Source organism: Trachinotus anak, unplaced genomic scaffold (assembly GCF_046630095.1).
Source record: "Trachinotus anak isolate AG129_WGS33_773 ecotype Australia unplaced genomic scaffold, CSIRO_AGI_Tana_v1 ptg000001l, whole genome shotgun sequence".
Lineage (NCBI taxonomy): Eukaryota > Metazoa > Chordata > Actinopteri > Carangiformes > Carangidae > Trachinotus > Trachinotus anak.
The window spans coordinates 13,898,465-13,922,389 of NW_027273852.1; the positions used below are offsets into that span (position 1 = coordinate 13,898,465).

General features: G+C 40.9%; 3 protein-coding genes across 18 annotated transcripts in view; 2 read left to right on the forward strand and 1 right to left on the reverse strand.

The window, feature by feature from the left end:
* The window catches only part of mycbp2 (MYC binding protein 2), a 60,335-nt gene extending 49,805 nt beyond the window's left edge, over window positions 1-10,530 (forward strand). For 12 of the 16 annotated variants that reach the window (XM_071478813.1, XM_071478841.1, XM_071478761.1 and 9 more), the window contains 24 exons: window positions 607-777; window positions 866-1,065; window positions 1,301-1,450; window positions 1,546-1,706; window positions 1,858-2,014; window positions 2,143-2,367; window positions 2,521-2,586; window positions 2,913-3,152; window positions 3,316-3,405; window positions 3,497-3,577; window positions 3,664-3,930; window positions 4,722-5,005; window positions 5,144-5,240; window positions 5,330-5,449; window positions 5,542-5,643; window positions 5,738-5,866; window positions 5,975-6,107; window positions 6,295-6,398; window positions 6,980-7,168; window positions 7,266-7,373; window positions 7,743-7,952; window positions 8,038-8,145; window positions 8,464-8,629; window positions 9,159-10,530. In XM_071478813.1, coding sequence (XP_071334914.1) covers window positions 607-777; window positions 866-1,065; window positions 1,301-1,450; window positions 1,546-1,706; window positions 1,858-2,014; window positions 2,143-2,367; window positions 2,521-2,586; window positions 2,913-3,152; window positions 3,316-3,405; window positions 3,497-3,577; window positions 3,664-3,930; window positions 4,722-5,005; window positions 5,144-5,240; window positions 5,330-5,449; window positions 5,542-5,643; window positions 5,738-5,866; window positions 5,975-6,107; window positions 6,295-6,398; window positions 6,980-7,168; window positions 7,266-7,373; window positions 7,743-7,952; window positions 8,038-8,145; window positions 8,464-8,629; window positions 9,159-9,274 — 3,674 coding nt within the window. In that variant the 3' untranslated portion in view covers window positions 9,275-10,530. The remainder of the gene's footprint in view (window positions 1-606; window positions 778-865; window positions 1,066-1,300; window positions 1,451-1,545; window positions 1,707-1,857; window positions 2,015-2,142; window positions 2,368-2,520; window positions 2,587-2,912; window positions 3,153-3,315; window positions 3,406-3,496; window positions 3,578-3,663; window positions 3,931-4,721; window positions 5,006-5,143; window positions 5,241-5,329; window positions 5,450-5,541; window positions 5,644-5,737; window positions 5,867-5,974; window positions 6,108-6,294; window positions 6,399-6,979; window positions 7,169-7,265; window positions 7,374-7,742; window positions 7,953-8,037; window positions 8,146-8,463; window positions 8,630-9,158) is intronic. The other 4 variants (XM_071478770.1, XM_071478796.1, XM_071478851.1 and 1 more) reach the window with 1 other exon arrangement.
* A 971-nt stretch (window positions 10,531-11,501) lies between these two features.
* Window positions 11,502-18,930, forward strand: fbxl3a (F-box and leucine-rich repeat protein 3a). The gene is made up of 5 exons (XM_071478960.1): window positions 11,502-11,785; window positions 12,974-13,352; window positions 13,481-13,603; window positions 14,389-14,560; window positions 15,046-18,930. Exons 2-5 carry the CDS (start codon window positions 12,975-12,977, stop codon window positions 15,684-15,686), a joined length of 1,314 nt encoding a protein of 437 aa, XP_071335061.1. The 5' UTR covers window positions 11,502-11,785; window position 12,974; the 3' UTR covers window positions 15,687-18,930.
* An 889-nt stretch (window positions 18,931-19,819) lies between these two features.
* Window positions 19,820-23,731, reverse strand: cln5 (CLN5 intracellular trafficking protein). Its single transcript, XM_071478972.1, has 4 exons — window positions 23,508-23,731; window positions 22,365-22,539; window positions 21,885-22,110; window positions 19,820-20,747 (listed from the first exon to the last, which is right to left on the reverse strand). Exons 1-4 carry the CDS (start codon window positions 23,609-23,611, stop codon window positions 20,260-20,262), a joined length of 993 nt encoding a protein of 330 aa, XP_071335073.1. The 5' UTR covers window positions 23,612-23,731; the 3' UTR covers window positions 19,820-20,259.
* Between the last annotated feature and the right edge of the window lie 194 nt (window positions 23,732-23,925).

Genomic DNA, 23,925 nt, shown 5'->3' on the forward strand with positions numbered 1-23,925 from the left:
CCTCTCACTCATACTATTTACTTAATTACTTCCACTTCCCGTCATTAGTGTTTTTACAGAAAGGCAGTTTTCTCACAACACCACCTACTACTGTGTGTGAGCTAAATAGACACACATTCTTAATATTCAATACAACTGCCGATCAGGTTGCACCTATCGAAATATTTGATTTTATTTCCTCAGAATAACAAATGGATGTTCAGAGCAGACCAACAGATAATCCCATTATTTTCATTCAGGTTCATGCAGATATACACCATCCCCCCTACCTCCCTTTCTTTCCCTTGCACCCTATACAGTGTGACAGCAAGCACACTTGCATATTGTTTAGACAGTGTGCCCTAATTGTTATGCCTCTTCATCATGACCACCCTCATCTTACACAGTACAAAACAGCCTGGCTGATTCATTCTTTGGGGTAATTAAGTTGTCTACTGCCAAAATCTGTTCACATCTATACGTCCATCCATCAATAGTTGCTGAAAAGGAACACACTGTTCTGTGAGCAAACACTCATCTTCTTCAGAAAACATACTTAATCTGGACTGGTCTTCAAAGATATTTAAATTGAAGGTTAAACAGTATTTGTGTGTCTTTGTCTCTATGGGCTCTCTTTTAGTCTGGAAACCAGTCCAATCACAGACAGCGACACAGCGAAGCGTACAGTTTTTCAGAGGTCTTATTCAGTCGTAGCCTCTGAGTATGACAAGCAACACTCACCCTCTCCAGCCCGGGTCAAAGCTGTGCCCAGACGCAGGGTCCATAGTGGCGATGCAGGTAATTACTTTTAAGAAATGATTCATGATAGTGAGGCTTAATTGAGTGACAGCATCTGTTACATTGACTTGGTCTGTCCCCCATTCAGAGGTGGGCTCTTCCTTGTTGAGGCACCCGTCTCCCGAGCTCTCTCGGCTGATCTCGGCCCACGGCTCCCTCAGTAAGGGGGAGAGGAACTTCCAGTGGCCTGTTTTGGCTTTTGTCATCCAGCACCATGACCTGGAGGGCCTGGAGGTGGCCATGAAGCATGCACTGAGGAAGTCTGCCTGCAGAGTGTTTGCCATGGAGGTACAACTCTCTGGGCTGCAATGTCTGTCTCAATCTCAGAGCTCAATCATACTTTGATTATTGGTGATTATACAGCAGTGTCTTGGGGTTATAGGCTATAAGTTGGCTGGATATTATGAATCAATCAATTAGATTTGTGTACTAAATTAGCTTATACATTTGAATTAGATTCTGGTATTGTCTTTATGTAATAACAAGACTAACTAGTGTGATTTACTCTTGGTGTCCCTGTCAGGCATTCAACTGGCTGCTGTGCAATGTGATTCAGACCACCTCTCTGCACGACATCCTTTGGCACTTTGTAGCATCTCTCACTCCGTCGCCCTTTGAACCAGAGGATGAGGAAGATGATGAGAACAAGGGGAACAAAGAAATTGTGGAACAGGTAATAAATGGTAAAAAGAGAAAAAGCATGCTTGATTACCTTTGCTTTGTTGTTGCATGTTTTAAGTATTATCATCTTGACTCTGTGCCCTACAGGAAAGAGATCTTGGTGTTTGTGAACACCCTCTGTCAGATATTGTTATCGCTGGGGAAGCAGCTCATCCTCTCCCTCACACTTTCCACCGCCTCCTTCAGACCATCTCTGACCTCATGATGTCACTTCCTAGTGGCAGCTCACTTCAGCAGATGGCACTGAGGTAGAATTTCTAGCATGAAATATTTCAATTTGCTACCAACAAATTCCTTCAGGATTGTAACTGTCACAATCTCCTTTGTATTTTTGCCAGTTCTAAGTCTTAGTCACATTGTATAGTGAATACTGTTAATGTTTGTGACTCGTTCCTTTAGGTGCTGGAGTCTCAAGTTCAAGCAGTCGGACCATCAGTTCCTCCACCAGAGCAACGTTTTTCATCACATCAACAATATTTTGTCTAAGTCAGATGATGGCGACAGCGAGGAGAGCTTCAACATCAGTGTTCAGTCAGGCTATGAAGCAATGAGCCAGGCAAGAAAACAAATCCCTTCCTTACTTACTTAATTATACAAGATAGATTGCACCAAAGGTTTATTATCTTACTGTTATCCATCTGTCGTATGCTGACCTGATGCCAATGTGTCTGTGTGTGGCGATAGGATCTCTGCCTGGTGACCTGTCTGAAGGATCTGACCAGTGTAGTGGACATCAAGACATCCAGTCGTCCCGCCATGATCGGCAGCCTAACAGATGGCTCCACGGAGACCTTCTGGGAATCTGGAGATGAGGACAAGAACAAAACCAAGAGCATCACCATCAGCTGTGTGAAAGGCATAAATGCCTCCAACGTGTCTGTTCATGTGGACAACTCCAGAGACATTGGGGTAAGGGGGCATTGAAGTGTTTGGGTATGAAAAACTACTTGTTTTAAACTACTTGTATAAATGCCAAATTATGACCACAATGGCATTGATGATAAAATGTTTTTACATGGGTTTTCTTATGGCTGTCAGTGAATTAAATTTTTTCCTCCACAGAATAAAGTCACATCAGTGACATTCCTATGTGGAAAAGCAATTGAGGACCTCTGCAGAATTAAACAGGTATGGGTTTCTTTGGCTTCACAATAATTTAAAACTTGGTAATGAGAACATGGGAATGGAGGATAATCAGTATAGTTTGTGTATTAATGAATGCTGTTAAAGTGTAAAGGTCTTGAGTTTCTCTTTGCTGCTGTGCTATATATAGCTGTATACTGTATATTGATCATTTACTTTGTCTGACTTCCAAATTTTATCGACCTTGGAATCAAGGGAAGTTGAAAGAATGGAGCCTTACATTGCAGGGTTGTTTTTACAAGGTGCACTGCGGTTTTCCATGCACATGTGGCAGAGTTCCGTGTAAACACCCCTTTACCTTTGCATCCCAGGTTGACCTCGACTCGCGTCACATGGGGTGGGTGACAAGTGAGCTACCTGGAGGAGATCATCATGTGATCAAGGTGGAACTGAAAGGTCCTGAAAACACCCTGAGGGTGCGCCAGGTAAAGGTTCTCGGTTGGAAAGAGGGCGAGACCATCAAGATTCCTGGACAGATCTCAGCCAGCATGGCCCAGCAGAAGAACTGCGAGGCTGAGACCCTCCGAGTTTTCCGCCTCATCACCTCTCAGGTCTGTCTTAACTGCTTCAGCCATATGCCTTATAATCACCTGACAAGTTACTTCTCTGTTACCATACTCTACTGCCTGTTTCAAACATTTACATTTTAAAAATATTAAATTTTTTGTGCAAATAGCTGGAGGTTCATCTAAGTTCTTTATTGTGTACATTTAGGTCTTTGGGAAACTAATCTGTGGAGATGCAGAGCCGACTCCAGAACAGGAGGAGAAAAACCTGCTTTCATCACCAGAGGGAGAAGACAAGGTCTGCACTTTGATAACTGGCCTGTTAACTGCCATACATACTTAGTGACCTTAAACATAATGTTTTACTCCTGTTGTATTTTTGTCAATAGGTGCCATCTGATGCAGACCTCAAAGAGCACATGGTTGGAATAATTTTCAGCAGGAGCAAACTGACCAACCTGCAGAAACAGGTAAGTTATCAGTTCCTCTGACCATTCAGACAAGATGAATTACTATAAATTCTGTCCTCTAGCCTAAAGTGTATACTCAATCCTAGGTGTGCGCCCACATCGTCCAGGCCATCCGTATGGAGGCCACACGTGTGAGGGAGGAGTGGGAGCACGCCATCTCCAGCAAAGAGAACGCTAACTCCCAGCCCAGTGACGATGATGCCTCCTCAGACGCCTACTGCTTTGAGCTGCTGTCCATGGTCCTGGCACTGAGTGGCTCCAACGTGGGCCGCCAGTACCTAGCTCAGCAGCTAACACTCATGCAAGACCTGTTTTCTCTGCTGCACACGGCTTCCCCTCGAGTCCAGAGACAGGTGACACACAACTAGAGGTTTATTCATGTGCAGTTTAAGTTAAATGGTACCCTGTGGAGTTTTCTTATAAACAGACAAATTCATGTTTACATTCATTGTTTCTCACCAAAGCTGATTTTTTAAATTTATTTTTTTGGAAACCTGGATTCTGTACACCTGTGTTTAATCACTGGCAGTTGTCATATTACCTGCAATTTCTGGCTCATTGCGATATTTCATGGCACATTACTGCCACCAACTGTCAATCAGTGGAACAGCAGGAAACTGGCACCAGGAATGTGTTTCCTGCTCCAATGCACTTGAGACACAAACAAATCAGGAACCTATTCATCAAAATATTACTTTTAAGTGCACCTAGTGGTCAAAAGCTCTACAGGGCACCTTTAACATGCTATGCTGCACTGATTTGTATCACACATGGTGGAGGATGTTGATATGTTTGCAAGCAACCAGGAGCCAAGTGCTGTCACTCACTATTGTCCATGATGTGGTCAAGGAGAACTCAACTCTAATCTAATGTTATGAAATAAATGTAATGCTGTGTAAACCTTTACTTCTAATTAATTGCATTAAGATTATCTTAGATGTTGTCACATGATGGGAGATTGTACTGTTTGGTTCTTCAGCTATTAGTTTGTACAGACTGCTAACATGATGGATGCTAATACGTTTGTCTTTTATTGCTGTCTTCGACCTGATGTAATTGTGGAATTAGTGTGTAGGTGTAACATACTTAGATTTTTTACAATGTGTTCATGTTTAGATAAAAATCTGATCTTGCCTCCTCTCAGGTGACATCGTTGCTTAGACGCGTCCTTCCAGAGGTGACACCAGTGCGACTTGCCAGCATCATTGGGGTGAAGGCTCTGCCACCAGCAGACATCAGTGATATCATCCACTCCACAGAGAAGGGTGACTGGAACAAGCTCGGCATCCTTGACATGTTCCTGGGCTGCATTGCAAAAGCCCTCACTGTGCAGCTGAAAGCCAAAGGCACCACCATCTCCGGCACAGCTGGCACGGCTGCTGGCAAAGGGGTTACCACTGTCACACTGCCTATGATCTTCAACTCCAGGTGAGTTTCTGCTCGGCCTATTTTGGATGCACAAAAATAATTAAATGTATTTATTCATAACAGCACAAATTCATTCAGTTTGTGGTAATTTCAAAAAAAAAAAATTATTTACATTTTTATTCTTCCTGTTGTGTTTAGCTACATCCGTAGAGGGGAGAGCCACTGGTGGATGAAAGGCTCCACTCCTCCTCAGATTGCAGAGATCATCATAAAGCTGGTTAAAGACATGGCAGCTGTAAGTTCCTGGTGCTTTTACCGATCCCTCCTTTTAAGTGCCTGCATCTCTCATGTCATGTGTCTGAGACGGTCATGTGCTGTTTTTAGGGCCACCTGTCCGATGCTTGGTCCAGGGTCACCAAAAATGCAATAGCTGAGACCATTATAGCCCTGACTAAAATGGAGGAGGAGCATCGGTCCCCTGTGCGCTGTATTGCCACCACAAGGGTATGGATACAGATTCCATCATCTGCATGTATCTCTGTTTAAAAATACAGGATATTAAGTAATCATATATAATTTCTTGTTCTGCCTCATAGCTGTGGCTGGCCTTAGCCTCACTGTGTGTGCTAGACCAGGACCATGTAGACAGACTGTCCTCTGGTCGCTGGATGGGCAAAGATGGACAGCAGAAGCAGATGGTGAGAATGATATGAAACGTCGAGAGCTGCACTGTATGAAAATAATGGAAAGGAAATCAAACGAATAATTATCTTCTTTTGCCTCCCTCCACAGCCCATGTGTGACAACCACGATGACGGTGAGACAGCAGCCATCATACTGTGTAACATGTGTGGCAACCTCTGCACTGACTGTGACCGCTTCCTCCACCTGCACCGACGCACACGCTCTCATCAGAGACAGGTTTGTTAGTTGTTTACCTGAAAATTATTAATGTGAAAAAAAAAATGTATAGAAAAATGTTAGAATGGGCTGATGTTAAATCTTATTTTAATGGCTTTGTGCTTTCAGGTGTTCAAGGAGGAAGAGGAGGCTATAAAGGTGGATCTCCATGAAGGCTGTGGGAGGACCAAGCTCTTCTGGCTCATGGCTCTGGCTGACTCAAAGACTATGAAGGCCATGGTGGAGTTCAGAGAGCACACAGGTAACATAGAAACGGAGCATATCAATGTCTTTGTATGACTATATTTAGGGGTGCTAGTATGTTATTGAAAAACATGTTTAATTGTGCCATTGTATTAGAAATGATGTTAGTGTCAAACCTTTTTCTATCTCCAGAATTTCCTTCAACACATGTAAACCTGCTCTGACAAATCTTAATATTTTTGTAGGTAAACCAGCCTCCAGCAGCTCAGATGCCTGCAGATTCTGTGGTACGAGGAATGGCACAGAGCTGTCTGCAGTGGGCAGTGTCTGCTCAGACCCAGACTGCCAGGTATGTGACTATAAACAAGAAAACTAAATCACTTATTACCTATTGACTATTGTTTTGATCGAGAGTAGAAGCTCTAAAAATAATCTAACTTGTTTTTTAGTTTTTATTTCACAAAATACACACAATATAAACACATGTATAGAAAAACAAGTATAACCTAAATTATTAAACATTTATTTTAACTAATATCCGTTTATCCATTCTGTAAAAACAGGTGCCTTTCTCTTTGATCATTAAATGTAATTATATCTTAATTTATGAATTATAACTATCTTTTATCGAGATAGAAAAATTTCCTTGACCAGTTTGGCTAAAACACTGCATAGAATATTTATGATATTTGATGAGTGTGATTGAAGCACAGCTTGATAGAGCTGAAGCACCCCCTCCTTTGAGTCCCTAAACTTTCTTAAAAATAATAGTTTTTGGTGAGCACTACAAATAATGGATGAGGTGACATCCACCTGTTTCAGAGATGAACAAATTAAATTAATGAAATTAAATTAAAAACCTGAACTGAGCCCACAGACTTATTTGCAATGTTCCCAAGACTCACTGGTTTCTCTCGTGTTCTCTCTTAGGAGTATGCTAAACTGGCGTGCAGTAAGACTCATCCTTGTGGACACCCCTGTGGAGGAGTTAAGAATGAGGAGACCTGCCTCCCATGTCTGCACGGCTGTGACAAGAGCACTGGCTGTCTGAAACAGGATGCAGATGACATGTGTATGATCTGCTTCACAGAAGCCCTCTCTGCTGCTCCTGCAGTACAGGTAGCTCTAAACATGACTGTCCATTAGGTTTCATATTTTTCACTTCTGGATTAAAATTTGTCCTTATCTAACGTTTGACTCTTTGTTTTGCTCCCAGCTGGACTGCACTCATGTGTTCCACCTTCAGTGTACTCGTCGCGTGCTTGAAAATCGTTGGCTCGGTCCTCGAATCACATTTGGGTTCATGTTGTGTCCGATTTGTAAGGTAAGACGTTGCCTGAGCCTGTCTGACTTAACAGATTAATTTAGCAACAAAGAGGTTGAAAACGGTTTCCACCACGCCTCAGTTAATGGAGCTCAGTCTGCTGAAATGCTTTGTTGAAAGCTCAGATTACTGATGCTTCCTCTTGCAGACTATCACTGCTTTGTTCACTGTCATCTTTGGGAAATGCTGTTGACACACTCAGTAACTCAACATTAGAACAAAATTAAATTAGCCTGCTGACTAACACTGGTACATTTGCAGTAATGTTGATTAATGTGCATTGCCCCTAAATAAATAAAATAAAATTAGATTCAATGAAACAAAGCCACGTGAATAAACTTGGATGTTTGTTTTACTGTTTGTGTCCAGAACAAAATCAATCACTCAGTGATCAAGGACCTGCTCGACCCTATCAAGGAGCTCTATGAGGATGTGAGGAGGAAGGCACTGATGAGGCTGGAGTATGAGGGTCTACATAAGAGTGAGGCAATAACTACACCAGGAGCACGCTTCCACAACGACCCTGCAGGCTTTGCCATGAACAGATACGCATACTATGTCTGCTACAAGTGCAAGAAGGTACCCATGTAAAACAAAGATGCAAAACATGGTCATTTAATGTTGTTCAGGGGTAGAGAATGAAGGCTAATCCTTTTTTTTCCAGGCCTACTTTGGTGGAGAGGCCCGGTGCGATGCAGAGGCAGGACAGGGAGATGACTACGACCCTAGTGAGCTGATCTGTGGAGCATGCTCAGATGTCTCCAGGGCTCAGGTAGATAAGTGATTCCTGTGAGGATCCTGGCTATACTACAACTACTGCTTTAAAGGAATAGTTTGACATTTTTGACTTTCTTACTGGCAGTTATATAAGAAGATTGATACCACTCTTATTTCTGCATGCCAAATTTGAAGCCGAAATTGGTGATTAGCTTAGCACAAAGACGGAAACAGAGGAAAACAGCTTACCAGTACCTCCAAACATCGTTATTGGTATAAAAACCAAAGTGTAAAAAAATAGAATTGTTTAATGGCTGCACTCATAACACAAAATGTGAGTCTATCTCTGATGATTTATTTTTACTATCACCAGATGTGCTCCAAGCATGGCACAGACTTCCTGGAGTATAAATGCCGGTACTGCTGCTCGGTGGCTGTTTTCTTCTGCTTTGGCACCACACACTTCTGCAATGCCTGCCATGATGACTTCCAGAGGATGACCAGTGTCCCCAAGGAGGAACTGCCGCATTGTCCTGCAGGTACTTAATGATTCTGTTCACTATACTCTTGTGGAAAATGTTGAATTATTCAGTGCGCACATTCAGACATTAAAGTCACAATGACATGGCAGTTATAGTGTCTGTAGCGAGTGGATGAAATAAATAAAGACCTCAACCACATTCTTTAGAAAGGTAAACAAAGTTTTTGCCAGCTGACATCCAAACCCATACCTACTATAACATTATTCTGCTAACTGAGACCATACATTAATGGCTAACACCCAACAGCTAACTGTTAAGTGTGGTTTTATATGATGGGCCCTAAATCACATGTGATTGTAGAAATGAATGTATGTGCCCCGGGATGCATCAAAAAATGGAAGAGAGAGGGGTGATTTTTGACATAATTGCTCGAATTTTTTTTTTGTCTGACTTGGAATTGGCATCGAAGAGATAATTTGACCACCGACACAAAATGGGCCATCAGAATGATTTTTTTAATCTCACTGTGTGACTGCAAATATCAGGCTGAAAAAAGCTGATGTAATTCTTGTCCTTTCTGTCACAGGACCCAAAGGCAAGCAGCTGGAGGGCACTGAGTGCCCCTTGCATGTGGTTCACCCACCTACGGGGGAGGAGTTCGCATTGGGCTGTGGGGTGTGCAGGAATGCCCACACCTTCTAAACAACATGAGACTTATACTGAAAACCAGTTTGTCTACTGTGATTTCTGGCTGCTGCTGGTGAAGCTCAGCTGTGAAGCTTGGCTCTTGCATTGTCAAGTCCCCTTGACGCTGGACCAGGTTCCTGCTCTACGCCAAGAGTCCTCAGGTCTGCTCCTCTACCAACATTAGTATCTGGGCCCTGCTATGACCACAAGCTGTGGCTCCTTTGGATTCAGAGTGACCTGAATGGAAAAAAGAACAATAGAATTTTAAAAAAAGAAGATAAAAAATAAAAAGAAAATAACTTGTGACGTGTTTGCATGCGGCCGTTGTATTCCCTCGGCTTCTATAGACGTTGCACACCTCCTGAAGTGTAACAATACAAGATTAAACAGTGAATATGAAATAAATTTGCTTAAAGGCAACTGTGGATCAGCGTGGGTTTAAAAAAAAAGGAACAGGCCGTATTTCCAGCTTCCTAACTATAAATTTAAAATATTGTTGTATGTAAACCTTTTTCGTAATCTTGTACAGTATTCTCCACTGTCAAGTGCATCATGGGTTGACGGACAAAAAAAGATGAGTGGGTGGAAAAGACTGTTAAGAATATTAAGTTTGGGCGGAAAATAGTGTACGATTTAATTAATCTTGTATATAACGATACTATTCAAAATAGCTGTATTCCGAAGTTGCTACTCTTCACTTCAGTTTTGTTTGATATTCTGGGTTATGTTTTGAGCCAGAACTTTTAATGAAGTGCAATACTGGGTGTGCCTCCTATTTTGCAGCTGTTTAACCTATGGAATGTATGTCAATAAAGCCACTGTACATTTTTATACAGTAGAGAGTCGTAATTCCCCCCTCTTCTAAATGTCAGATCTCTTTTGTTGTCTAGAAATGAGAAGGAGGAGCCTGGCACCCGCAGTGAATGATGGTGGATGTAAATCCCATTTGCAGCTCTGTTTAAAATAATTAAAATGAAAAAATAAGTACCAAATCCTACAGTAATACAAAAACAAACAAAAAACCTCACAGTGAGACTGATTACAGCTGAATGATTTGAGGGGCCAGTCTTCACACCAAATAAAATTGTGCACCTGTAATGCTTTTCCCTAGTAGGAGGCAGGGGGGTGGTGGGGAGGGTCATGGGAACAGAGTGTGGAAAAAAAGCAGCTGCTGTTATATAAAAAAGCTTAATACTTGTGAATCTGCTCTGTAATATCTGTGGTGGATGGAGTTGAATGGTAATAAACCAGGTTCTCTGTTTCACAAAGTATCCACTGTGTCATTTCTTAATGAGTGGTGACATTTTCTTTCAATTCGCCGCCTGCTGACATGATGCTGCCATATCTAGCTAAAGTCATATATAGTTCATGTATACTATATATTTCTGTAAATACTAGAGTCAAAAGGCTGAATCTCTAAGAAAGTAATATGGTGTGTTACTCTGCCTTATTTCCTTGTACCAGTCTGGAAAATGTATTCAGTCAGGTCACAAGAAATGGCAACAGAAAGCCCTGTAGTATTGTTGGTGACCCCTTTAAACAAAGAGATCCCTACTTCTGGCTCCTTGTTATGTCCACTGTATTTAACCTGTTCAATAAGAGTCTAAAAAAACACATCAGTCATTGATAAGGGATTGAATCAGAAAGTGGGAAAACTGCAAAAATGAATGATATTCACTCAGTAATATTATGAAATAAATCAAATCGGTGCATTAAGTTGTAATTTATCCATATAGAAGAGAATCAGTGCATTGAGAAACCAAAGCTGCAATATTAGGTCAATTTAGTTGATCGACAAAAACATTTTGATTATTGATTAATTGTTAAAGTAATTTATTAAGCAAAATGACAAGTTGATGAGTTAATACTTTTATTTGTCATTGTGACTGTATATCTTTGGGTTTTCGACTGTTAGTCGAATAAAACTAGACCTTTAAATATATCTCCTTGTTTATATCTATATTTTGATATAAATATGCAGCCTTAAAGCAGAACACCAAGTCATTATAGTCCAGAGCTGCATAACAAAAGGATGTGTAAATTATCCCCAATTTTTTTTTTTTTTTTTTTTTTGTACAAACAAATCTGCAACAAGATGTGTATTCGTGCTAACTTTGGAGTGAGTCTTTCATTTCAGGAAAAACAGGAGAACAAATGTTTACCTTTCGTGTGAGACATCGCACGAACATAGACGATCTTTACCAACAGCCATTTCGCATTGCATTTCCCATGATGCACCGCTGCTGTCACAACAACACTTCGCCATTTCAGATTCAGGGGAGCCGTAACTCCCGCGAAAGAACTAGGTCAACTGAGCGGAGGCACCAGGTTCCGGCCGTTTCTTGACCGAAAACATCCTCTCCCTTTTCTCCATCGTCCTCCGGCTCGGTCATTGTGCTCCGATGCGTGTTATCTGGTTGGTGCGAATGAGTTTTTCCAGCGTGGGCCCGGGCTGAAGTGTCAAGTCTGCCAGTTGTCGGATTTTCCTGCTAACAGCTAGCGAGCTAGCTGTGTGTAAACAACAAGGTGGGATGTTTGGATAAGCTGCGTTGTACCTCGAGTGTCTCAGTATAAAATGAACTTTCGGGTCATTCTGCATATTAAGCTCTTAATTCAATTATCATACGAAGGGATTTTTTTTTCTCACTACGAGTTTGCTTACTAAGCATTTTAAGATGACGGTTACATTCATTCTCTGCGTCGGTCACTTTATCGACAAACGTTTTCCTGTTAATTTAATTAAATCAGAGCATTGGTGCAACAAGAGAAGCTGCACAGCCAGCTATTTATTACCAACATTAAATGTTCTGTCTTGCGTATATTCTCAATGTATACGCGTTTATCTGCTTAAGCATGGCCTCCGGCTAATGCTCAAACTGGTGACAAATTTAAAGAAAAATCTGTATAAATGAGAAGAGAAAGTTAACGGATGCAGCAGTTTCCACACAGGTGCATTGCATTGTGCCATTGAGCGTTTAGCATCCACTCATGCTCTGTGGCAGGGGGGCATTTTGCATCGACACCTCTCTAAAACAGATTCAACAAAATCTGATTTACAATTACTAACTTCACTTGGGAAGAATTTATTGCAGGACTTGTATTAGACTCCATCAGTTTTAGCTAGCTGTACCTAATATACGCACAACTGAGTGGATGTCTACATACTATAAAACTTGCAGGTGCTTGAAAGCTTGTGCACTATGTAAAATGTCAAAGGTAGTGACTTTATTACAAAAGAGGGGACCGTACATAGGAATCATCAGAAAACAAGAGGGGATTCAGATCAAGGTTGCTAGGAGTAGACAAAAGTGTCAGTGACAATCTGTAGTGCTGAAACAATTTGTGGATCCACAGAAAAATAATCGGCAACAGTTTTGATCGATTAATTGCTGTAGTCATTTATCAAGTACATTTAGTAAGACATTTCCATATATTACTGATTCCAGCCTCACAAATAAGACAATTTCATGATTTTCCTTGTCAGATAAAATTGTAAACTAAATATTTCAGCTTTGTAAAGTTGTTTGAAGTGGTGTTTGGAAACAGGATACCTGGAACAAAGTGACTGTTAGGATTATCTTTCACATCTGTTTGGGTTGGGGTTAACCTGAGTGGACTTATTCATCAATATAATGTATTGTGTAGTTAAAATGTGTCTCTAATGTGTTTCCTTAATGCTGGATTATAACAAGCTGGTTTATCTCTGTGTTCAAGGATGAAGCGGATGAAAGGAGCTGAGGAGGGCAGCAACAGCTCCTCTAGTAAGAGCCCACCAGAGGTTTGCAAGAAGGTTCGGAAGCATGGCGAGGAGCTTGAGGCGGTGGCGGCCGGCGAGTCACAAGACTCTGACTGGGCACGACTGCCTCAGGAGCTCCTGCTCCACATCTTCCAGTACCTTCCACTGCTGGACCGGGCTTATGCCTCTCAGGTGTGTCATCGGTGGAACCAGGCTTTCCATATGCCTGAGCTGTGGAGATGCTTTGAGTTTGAGCTTAACCAGCCCGCTAGCTCTTACCTGAAAGCCACACATCCAGACCTCATCAAGCAGATCATAAAGAGGCACTCCAACCACCTGCAGTATGTCAGCTTCAAGGTAAGAGAGCAAAAGCAGTCATATGTGCAACACATAAGCATTGTCTTTATTCTTGGCTTAAATAACCGTCTGGTTTTAAATACTGTTTTCATGTTGCTAACATGGTATTCAATCTTTGTGCTTGGCAGGTGGACAGCAGTACAGAGTCTGCAGAGGCAGCTTGTGACATTCTTTCACAGTTGGTGAATTGCTCACTGAAGACCTTGGGGCTCATCTCAACAGCCAGGCCCAGTTTTATGGAGGTTCCAAAGGTATAATTAACATAAACACTGGGTCGTGTATCCTGTTCTTCTCAGTTGTAAGAAAAGTCAAAGGAAGTCTTGTTGTTGTTGTGTACACTCTGATTTTATTATGCACTGCCAATGCATCTCCACAGTGGTGCCCTTAAACTGTGGCTGAGCATGTTTGTGGACAGAATAGTTTTTGTATTTTCATCTTATCTGAGGATGGGGCTGAAAAGCAGTGTCTGCTCTCGTGCCTGGCGAAGGACAAATCTGTAATAAGTTCCACGGCCTCAGGAGGACACAGGATGCGAATCTTGCAAGTTTTATCTTGTCTCTTTGCACAGAGATCTTTCTGGGAAGCCCTCAGTCGTGTATGAGTTAGTTTATGACTTAAAACATTATCAGCGGAGAAGCTTGAAACTTTTGTGCACATTCTTTGAACACATGTCCCACGTTCTCCAGGTCCCAGTCTGTGGGACTGTGTGTGCTCAAGAGGCATTATCTGTTACAGCAGAAAGTGTTGCAGCTGGCTTTTCTCACACATCTGCAAGTAATATTTTTGCACAGTTACTTCTGTAACAAATACTGGGCAAAGATGATGATGGGGAGAGAGAGAGAGTTGTGTTGTATCAGACGGCAGGAGCACCCACACAAGGGCTTAGAAATGCTGTAGGAAAAACTTCATGCTTGACACCATGAAAAACCTCATTGAACTTATCTTCTACATTTAAAGATCAAGAAGTTTTTTCTTGTCATCCACTTCTAAATCCTCTGAATGCTTAAAATTCAGTGTTGTCTTTGTCCTTCCACAGTCTCATTTCATCTCAGCTCTGACTGTGGTGTTTGTCAACTCCAAGTCGCTGTCTTCACTAAAGATTGATGACACGCCAGTTGACGATCCGTCTCTGAAGGTGCTGGTGGCCAACAACAGTGACACCCTGAAACTGCTGAAGATGAGCAGCTGCCCTCACGTCTCTCCAGCAGGTACAGTGAGAGCAAAGACTCTTTTAGCTGTTTCAGTGCTTAAGAGGAGCTAGATTTATATTGCTTTGTAATGCTTTTTGTGTGGCAGTTGGACAACATAAAGCAAAAATCAATCTACGCATGCACTGTATTTTTAGTGAAAAGTTTTTGATTTGCAATTTTGAGTCATAAGGCTTTCAGTGTTTTCCATTCAGTAGGTTATTAAGACGCTGTAATTTTCTTGTCTGGCCTTGTACAATGTTGTCATTTCATGGCGTGGCCTGGCAGACATCACATGATGTATTATGAATTAACTATTATGTAGTTTCCCTCTTACATTCATTTTCCTGGAACCGTTTTCAATTGTCAGCTATGATAATGACAAATATAATGGTGTTTTTGTGCTTAGGAGCAAGTTTTTCCCTCCTGTCCTGGCCATGGGTTTTTAGGAATTTAAAAACTGGATTTGATGATGTTTTAAAAGCACGATCTGTCTCTCTTTTTAGGAATCCTGTGTGTGGCAGACCAGTGTCACGGGCTGAGAGAGCTAGCACTGAACTACCACCTCTTGAGTGATGAACTCCTGCTGGCCCTCTCCTCAGAGAAACATGTCCACCTGGAACACTTGCGTATCGACGTGGTGAGTGAAAACCCTGGCCAGCACTTCCACACCATCAAAAAGAGCAGCTGGGACGCCATGGTGCGGCACTCACCCAAATTCAACCTGGTCATGTACTTCTTCCTCTATGAGGACGAGTTTGGCCCTTTCTTTAACGAGGAGATCCCTGTTACACACCTCTACTTTGGCCGCTCAGTCAGCAAAGAGGTCTTGGGCCGCGTTGGCCTCCACTGCCCCCGCCTGGTGGAGCTGGTGGTGTGCGCCAATGGCCTGCGACCTCTGGATGAAGAGCTGATCCGCATTGCAAAGCACTGCACCCAGCTGTCAGCCATCGGCCTGGGTGAGTGCGAAGTCTCCTGCAGTGCATTTGTGGAGTTTGTTAAGATGTGTGGGCGGAGGCTGTCGCAGCTGTCCATCATGGAGGAGGTGCTAATTCCTGATCACAAATACTCCCTGGATGAGATTCACTGGGAGGTTTCGAAGCACCTGGGCCGGGTCTGGTTCCCAGACATGATGCCGACCTGGTAAAGTAAAGCCAGAGAGGAGAGAAGTGTGTGGTGAAGAACAGCTACTGCCTCCATGTTTGCACTGAAAGGCTTTTTAAATGCTCAGCTGTAGTGGAATGTTTGGCGCCAACATGGAGAGCATAAACTCGCTGAGCCCCTGTGAGGAGTGCAGCATGGGGGAATAATGTGGCACCCAACCGCTGCACAATGTTATCATGTAGTGCAAACACCAGAAAAATCTCTGCCCGTCAGCTTCAAAATGGACTGTGGAATCCTGCTTTGTCTGACGCAGAGACAGACCCGGGCAGGCTGGCTTCTTCGCATATTGAACAATCAGCACCGACCAGTGCAAAACCAATGTTTTTATAACTGCAAACTGAGTTATATGGACATTGTAGCTTGGTTATGATAATCTATATAATGAGAAGTGTGTATGTGTGCTTGTGTTTGGGTGTGTGTGCGCGTGTGTGTTCCAATGTTTTTCAACATTGGTGAGTAATTAGGGACAATTAGGTGCACAATTGCATGTTGTTACACTACCACTTGGCCTACTTAAATCCAGTCTGAGATAGCAGCTCTGCACTCTGCAACGCAGCAAGGCATCGGAGGTTTCCTAATGACTGCAATGTTATTTGCATACAGGATGTGTTTGGAGGTGTAGTTGAGCGTGAATTCACCTCATTTTAAACTAATTTAAACAGCAGTGGTGTTGATGACATCTTGCTTTTTCTCTTTGCCCGAGCGTGGTCATGCATCAGAAGAAGGAAACATGATCATTGAAAATGTTAGAAGTTGGCCAGGAGAGAAAAACAGAACATGTGTGTATATAGGTCTCTATATTTGTGATGTGAAGGTGTACAATGTTGATTGATGTCATGGATTTTTTTTTTTATTTTCTCCAGGTTACACAAGTATTTCTTTACTGCATCGTGCATCAATTGGCTTGACAAATTAATTTCTCTGTGTTCATTAAGAAGGCTTCTGTACAGTTATATTTCCTAAGCACCTTACATGAAAACCAAAACAATTGTTAGGACAAACCAAGTCCTCCTACTGAAAGCAAGAAAATGAGCTTTATAATAATGCTCCAATTAGTCTTAGTTGGGCCCAGATTTAAATAGTGATTATTTACACTGTACAGGGCTTCTGGTGAATCAGATACCAAGAACAGTATATTGGAGCAATGAAGCTGTAATTACTGATTTTAAGAGAAATGGTTCTATGTAAATATAAACAGTGCACAGACATGTCTGAATTTGAGGATAGATATTGGACAAGTCACCATCCTTCATAACTCAGATTGCTTTGTAATTGTTCAACAATAGACTAGCTATTAGCTTACTGTGCACGCTGAGAATGCAAAACTAACCCTTTGTGTGTCTCAGGTGCATTAAATGAATATATTTCCTATATAGGTTTCATTTGTATCTTCTGCTATTTGCCTGTTCAAGCTCCAAACCTGTTGTGAATATCTGCCCTCCTACTAGCCCACATTTGCTCTGTATCATGTTATCACATCATACATACAGGTGAGGAAGCGGTATTCAACTTTTCATGATAAACACTGTCTTTCCAGATTTCATTAGTGCCCCTGTCTCAAACAGCCGTTCATTTCAGTCAAGATTAGGCAAGTCAGATGAGTGAAACAAACTTTTTTTCCTTTAAGAAGGAAGTCAAATGCATCTGTATATAAAACGCTGTGTGTTTGATCATTATGAATAGAAATGTACTTATTTCTTTATTTCACCCTCTGTCAGGGTTTGAAGTTTCCTTAACAGCTTGTGTCTTTTATAAAACCAGAGTGCGAGTTATCCTTTACTAGATGGATCTTTTTCATACTGTAGTCACTAGAGAAGATAAGCTGTGTAATTTATTGATATGGATACTGCTTTTGTAATTGATTTGTGTTTTTCAGTTATACAAAAACAGCAGACGTTTTAACCAGCAAGCATACCAGCACCAAGATGGGTTTTATTGGTTTTGACCCTTCCACCCGCCACCATGGTTTTGTTGCATGCAGGTAGTTCAGGAGTGTTGAGTCCACTACTGTACAACTATAATCATTTATCAACACAGTGGAGAGATTTTAACTAGGAAGCACCACACTCCGCTTGGAGAATGTAACCCTGCACTCTTCATACAGAGGCAGGCCGTCATTTTTGTCCTCAACCGTGTAAAAGAAGATTCATTTTCCAGCAGGACAATGGCATTTAGGCCATTACAGGGTACAACCCCTGTTTGAAATCCAGGAAGACGAGAGTGCAGATGTACATGACTTTCTCTCCACAGTTATCAGAATCCTAATCATCTTTTGAAAAATGTTTAAAACATGAAACATTAAGCCATTTCACTGGGATGTACTTAAAAACAGCTGGAGTGACATGGATTGTAAAGATTTGTAGAAGCGGGTAGAAGGCACTTTAAATATTAATTGCTTGAAAAATCACAAACCTTTTGACTTCTGACAGTACATGTTACTAAAAGCTACATAATTGAGTTTAAGAGATATAATTTGTCAAAAATGTATTTTTATAAAGAGTTATTGGTAGTGGACAAACCTTTGGACGACACTGTATGTCATTAGGATCTATGTCAAAACCGGATTTTGCTTTATTTTTCTGTCAGACTTCATTCCTTTTATCCACCATTTTCATGTAGACATTTCATGTAGCCAAACAGTAACAAACTAAAACTGAGACACTTATTTGCAGCAAGTGTGACTCCTCCTTAGTAGTATTTGAACTAACATAGTCTATTGATAGCATTGGTCTCTGATCATTGAAGTAGATAACCTTGCTGATATCTGTGCTCATTACATTAGCATCTCAACGGTACAGCATACAACATATCTCCTGATTACATTTTCATCATGTGTGCAGTGGCCGTGAAGGCAGCTCTGAAGTGAAGGTTGTGTCTCAACAGTCAAGTGATTTTTACCATTTTCCTGTTGTCTTTATTGGCTTTTATTGGAAAATTCAGTTGGATGAGTTCAACACGTTTCACATAAATGCAGATTAAGAAAAACAATTTATTCTTTCATCATAAATACACCTTGTGTCAGTAATTGTTTTTTTAATCTCATCGGTTCAGAAGAGTCCTCCAGAAAGTTTTAGTTGAAGTAAACTGGTGTTGACAATGCTGTCTTTAGTTTTGCTTCTGTATGGCAAATGCTTTGTCTACTTTGCTTTATTGGTCACCTGTCTTGAAATTAAAATTGTTGTTTTGGATATGTGATCTTATACCGGTAATAAAAATTTGTGAATGTACCCTTTGCTACTGTCATTTCATTATACACTGCAGTACCTCAGAGTGTGAATGATTAGCTAAGTTAATAAAAAAGAAAAAAAAAGAATTTGCAATATTACAGAAAACACATGGGAATGAGTAAAGAACAATATATTGAAAAACACTGAGTCACTGCAATATTAAACAGGTGAAAAGATGAAAATCTGCTTTAAGTTTGATCTAAATAGTCCCACCTGAGAGTATGACACGGTGTGATTATGGTGATGAGATTAATGACACTGACATAGTTTTCTTTCCTTTGGTTGAAGTTGTGGGGTAAATTATTATTACTGTAAACTGCTGGTACTCTCTTTCTGCATATGAAACTACTGCATTCTGGAAACTGACAAAAATGTTTCTATTGTCTAAATATTCACACCTTCCACTAACTGTGGTTTACAGTGTGATGATAAAGTGATCATCTCATCCCAAATGTACATAGAATAACTAAATCCTCTGTGCAGATTTCCTACTTTCTGATCATGTCCCTGATGAAAATAGTATCGATAAGTGTCGCCTGTTTACCAATTGTATGAAATGTTCAATAAATGAAATGTTATATGTAATATAATAAATAAATTCAAATATATTCAATAAATAAATTTTAAAAAAGAACATCACCAGAAGGTCTATTTAGTAGCTGTTTTGGAGTTCATATTGAATGTTCTGCCTCAGCAGGTGAAGTTTGCCTAGTTTTCATGGAACAGTAAATTTCCATGTTTTTCGAGCGCTCACACACCAGGACTGCTCATTTATGTTGGCTTAAAATTTGAGGTTCGACTGCAGCAATGACAGACGCAGGGAAGACTGAGACTGCAATCTAGGAAAAACAGATGTAAACAAGGCACAATTTAAAACATTCAAAACACGAGCTTTGCAAATGCTTTATAGGGAAGGAAATGCAGCAAACAAGCTTGTTAGGCCTCAGGGATACATACAATGCATTCTGTTGAGAAACTCTGAATGACAATACAACGTTCATTTGTTTACAAGAAAACTGCAGCAGGCACTTTTCAACTGAGCAAAATCTGCCAATGACAATCATGTGGCATGATCTGGATTTTGTGGTGAGATTGTTTTCTCCACAGCAGTTTTTCCGGAGTCAAAAATTCATTTGAAACGTCAACAACTATTTTGATAATTAATCATTGAAGTCATTTATCAAACAAAATTGACAAACATCCACTGGCTTCAGTTTCTCAAATGCGAAGATTACAAAGAATACCTTTGGCTTTTGGATGATCAATTAATCAACTGATTAATTAATGCCGCATTTTATTCATGGAAATAAGTGTCATGCAGTTGGGATGTTAGTGCAAAGGGACCTCTTCATATGTAATCTGCACATAGGGAGGTTTCATTGGCAGGTGCCAGTACTCGAAGTTGTAGTAGAGGTAGAAGCTCTTGTCCAACACAACCTTTTCATAAGCCTCCAACAGACTGAGGGCAAAGTCTATGAATGACTGGTGTGGCCTGAATGTGTGGTAAAATTTACGGATGTCCTCTGCCAGATTCTTCAGAGCTGGCTGTCCAAATATGGCACTGTCGTTGCCAAGGTATGTGGGCTCCCCGCTGTAGAGGTAGATCTTAGTGTAGTTGGTTTGTGATCGACTGAACAGTCTGGCTCCAAGCCTTCTAAGTTCCCTGTATGTGCGGTGGACAAACTGGGAGCAGTCGTAAGACTCGAACCACACTGTGGCATTAGGGCTGGGGTCAGAGCGAACTGTCCATGTCTCGTAATAGATCCCGGTCTCATTATCGTATTGGACCCAATTGGCCATTTCATTGAACTGGCTCCCTGGAAAAAGAAGGAAAATCTACTTCAACATTCACAATTTTTAACAATATCACCTGGGGAGTGTAAATATTATTTTTCTCACTGAGTTTGAGCAACTCACAATACTGGATTCTAGAAAAATTAAAAAACAAATGGTTATTGTGACAAAGCAGATTTCAAAGTTGAATTATCCATCGATTTTCTACATGTAACCCATTTATTTCTGGGTCATGGGAAGTGTTGCAAGTGTTCTCATAATGCAAAGGGGAAAAGGCATGGGAGCCACCATGGACAAGTTATCAGTCACACCACCTAAGCTGCATGCTTTGGGCAGAGCCTCCTGATGCCAATGAAACACAGTCAAACCCACAACCCACAAAATTGTGCCTACATGAGGCTAATTTATATTCTAGAAATGCAAAACAGTCATCAAACTCACTGGCTTGGTCTGTGGATAATTTTCCATATTCCAAAAGAGGTGGTACTGAGAAGGAATGATTGTTCAAATACAAAAGAGCATCATCCACATAGATGTGGACTAATACAGCAGTATCACATACCTTTACTTTACCTGGTCAAATGCCTTTTCAGCATCTAATGCTATGATGACAGGCTATGCTGCATTATTTCTTAGTGGTGAAATATTTTCAACTCCACAGCTACATTTCAGTGGATAATTTCATTTCAGTCTGACACTGAAAACAGCCGGATGGATAAATAAAACACTATTGATCACACATACAGCTAAAGCCTAAAGTAATGCAGGTATTCTTCTATACTTACTTCCTTTCTTATTTTCAACAAATCTAATGAAAAGGCCAAAGGCCAACATGTTAGTCTGTCTCTCAATACCCTGGCTTCTCTACCCTGTCTTTGGTGCTCTGCCGCAAGTCATTTTGTTACTAGAAAAGTATGGGTCACAAAATTACAGTGTGGCTCTTTCAAAAGGCTGAGTTTTTTCTTAAAACAGCCAGACACTGTACTTTTTAGCAAATGTATCTCACATACAAGAAAATGGTGGACTCGTCCGGGACTTTTTTCAACTGTGGATTAATATGCATTTGTTCAAAAACAAATCCATTCACTAATTAATTTTAATTAATTTTTCCCATTGGCCTCTATGAAAAAGGGTGAAAGATTACATGTGTGAAGTCTCACCAAATATTGTTCCTATTTTTTCCAAGGTGCCATTTTTTGACCAGTGAGAGTCATCGATGCCTTCATAGAAGCAGGCAGCTCCCTGGTTGCACCAGAAAGGTGCGTACACCTCAGGTCTGAGGTGAGGAAAGGTGCAGTTGCCCAGCTGAAACAGCTCATACCACTCCATGGTATAGTTGGCCCCCGTCTCTGAACTGCTGAATCCAATAGCATCATGCATGATATGCTGTGAACCAGAAACAGAAAAGAAACATTATACTGGCTCTTTGTGTGTCGACATGGAGGAAGAGTGCGCAGCTGTGTTTCTATAAATAAATATAGTCCTGCTATATTTAATTATGTTTTACCAACTACACACAGCTGCCACGCAGTCTTTTTTCATCTCAATTTCAGAGAATATGATTATAAACAACACAAAAAAAAAAATCTATCCTTATGATGGCTACTTCTATCCTAGTGTAAGAGGACTGGTGTACTTACAAATTTCCCCAGCAAATCTCCATACTTGAATTCCCACACAGGTGTTTGCAGACGATAAACTGAGATTAAATCAGTCACTGTCATGTAGGGAATTTGTCCATCGCGGTCTCCGGTGGGGCAGAACGGGTAGAGAGCTTCACAGTAAGAGTCCGCAGCAGGGCGATGATGAAACCGCCTGGGGATGATATGAGAAATGCACCGAAGACCATGTCAGCACCAAGGAAAGTTTCATACCAATAGATACTTTTGCTTGACATGGTTTCACCATCTTTAGCACATTCACAATCTGGACCATGATCAAAGAGCTCATATGAATCAAAAAGAAACAATCTCTAGCACAATCTCTGCCATTTGCACTCAAAAGAGAATTCAAAAGAGAATTTAGGTTTCTGATGCACACTTTAGATGTTTTATACTCTGATTCTGACCTACACCTATTTAAATCTAACGAAGCCAAATAGTTCTGCAGTAAATCCTCTCCTCGTGACAGTTATAATGTAGGTGAATCTGTGGTAGAGAGGTGTCGATTCAACTGCATGGTTTTTGTTAGGTGTACCTAATAAACTGGCATCTTAGTGTAGTATAGCTTATGGTTGAAATAACAGATAAACTCCAGATGGGGAGGGGCTCTACTCTGCTCCATTGCTCTACTCTTTAGCACTGATACATACTACAAAGTTGTTTTTTGGTGTGAATATGGCAACAGGGTTTTCATGAATCTAAAAATTATTGTGACTTGTGATTTTTTTTTTTCTTCTGGTCAACAAATGTTAATCAGTTGATATCATGTCTGTCAATTCTGTTTAAATTCATAAACAATTCTTACAAATGTCATCTTTACTGCTATTGTTGCACAAAACACTTGTTGTATCACACATATTTAAGATCAAGCTCCTGAGATCCTCACTCCTGAAGTATTACTGTCTGAAATTTAACAAAATGCCTGGTTAACAGTTAAAGGAACAGAACAGCTAAAGCTCGGTCGTGATCGATCATCTTAGGACTCATTCAATCAGAAGTGGAGGATACGAGCTTTTCCAGCACAGTTTCCTGCAGTTTAAACCATCTCCACACGCTTTATTTCCTGTGTGCCACATGACTCAGCGTTACACAGCTGAAACAGCATGGAGAGCATCTTCATACCTGTAGGGGACGGGCCACTGCTGCTGAGCATTGCTCCTGAACTGAGCGACAACGTGAAGGAAGAGCAGCAGGTTTAAAGTCAGAGTCATCTCCGCCTGAGTCATGGTAAAGTTTTAAAAAACAAACACAAAGTCAATCACGAAAAGCAGAAGGCAGGATGACAGTCCTCCTCTGTTCCCTCTCCTCTGGACTGACTTCCTCATTAGTGGTCACGTGGTTTTGTTGATGACACGAATCACATGACCAGTCCAGAGAAGTCAGTTATGGTTTTACTAGATGTGGAAATAAGTAGTTGTCCTGTGTCCATACTAACCTAAACCTAATTGGGACCAAATTACACAAATTATTTTTTTTTTAAAAATGAATAAAGTTTTAGTTTTTCAGTTAAATTAAATCTAAAATGCTCATAGAAAAAAAA

Coding starts and splice junctions, on each gene's coding strand:
- fbxl3a (XM_071478960.1), top strand. CDS start 12,975: ATGAAGCGGATGAAAGGAGCTGAGGAGGGCAGCAACAGCTCCTCTAGT. Junction 13,353..13,480: donor TGCAGTATGTCAGCTTCAAG/GTAAGAGAGCAA, acceptor TGTGCTTGGCAG/GTGGACAGCAGTACAGAGTC. Junction 13,604..14,388: donor GTTTTATGGAGGTTCCAAAG/GTATAATTAACA, acceptor GTCCTTCCACAG/TCTCATTTCATCTCAGCTCT.
- cln5 (XM_071478972.1), bottom strand. CDS start 23,611: ATGACTCAGGCGGAGATGACTCTGACTTTAAACCTGCTGCTCTTCCTT. Junction 22,111..22,364: donor GAGATTTGCTGGGGAAATTT/GTAAGTACACCA, acceptor TCTGGTTCACAG/CATATCATGCATGATGCTAT. Junction 20,748..21,884: donor AAAAATAGGAACAATATTTG/GTGAGACTTCAC, acceptor TTCTTTTTCCAG/GGAGCCAGTTCAATGAAATG.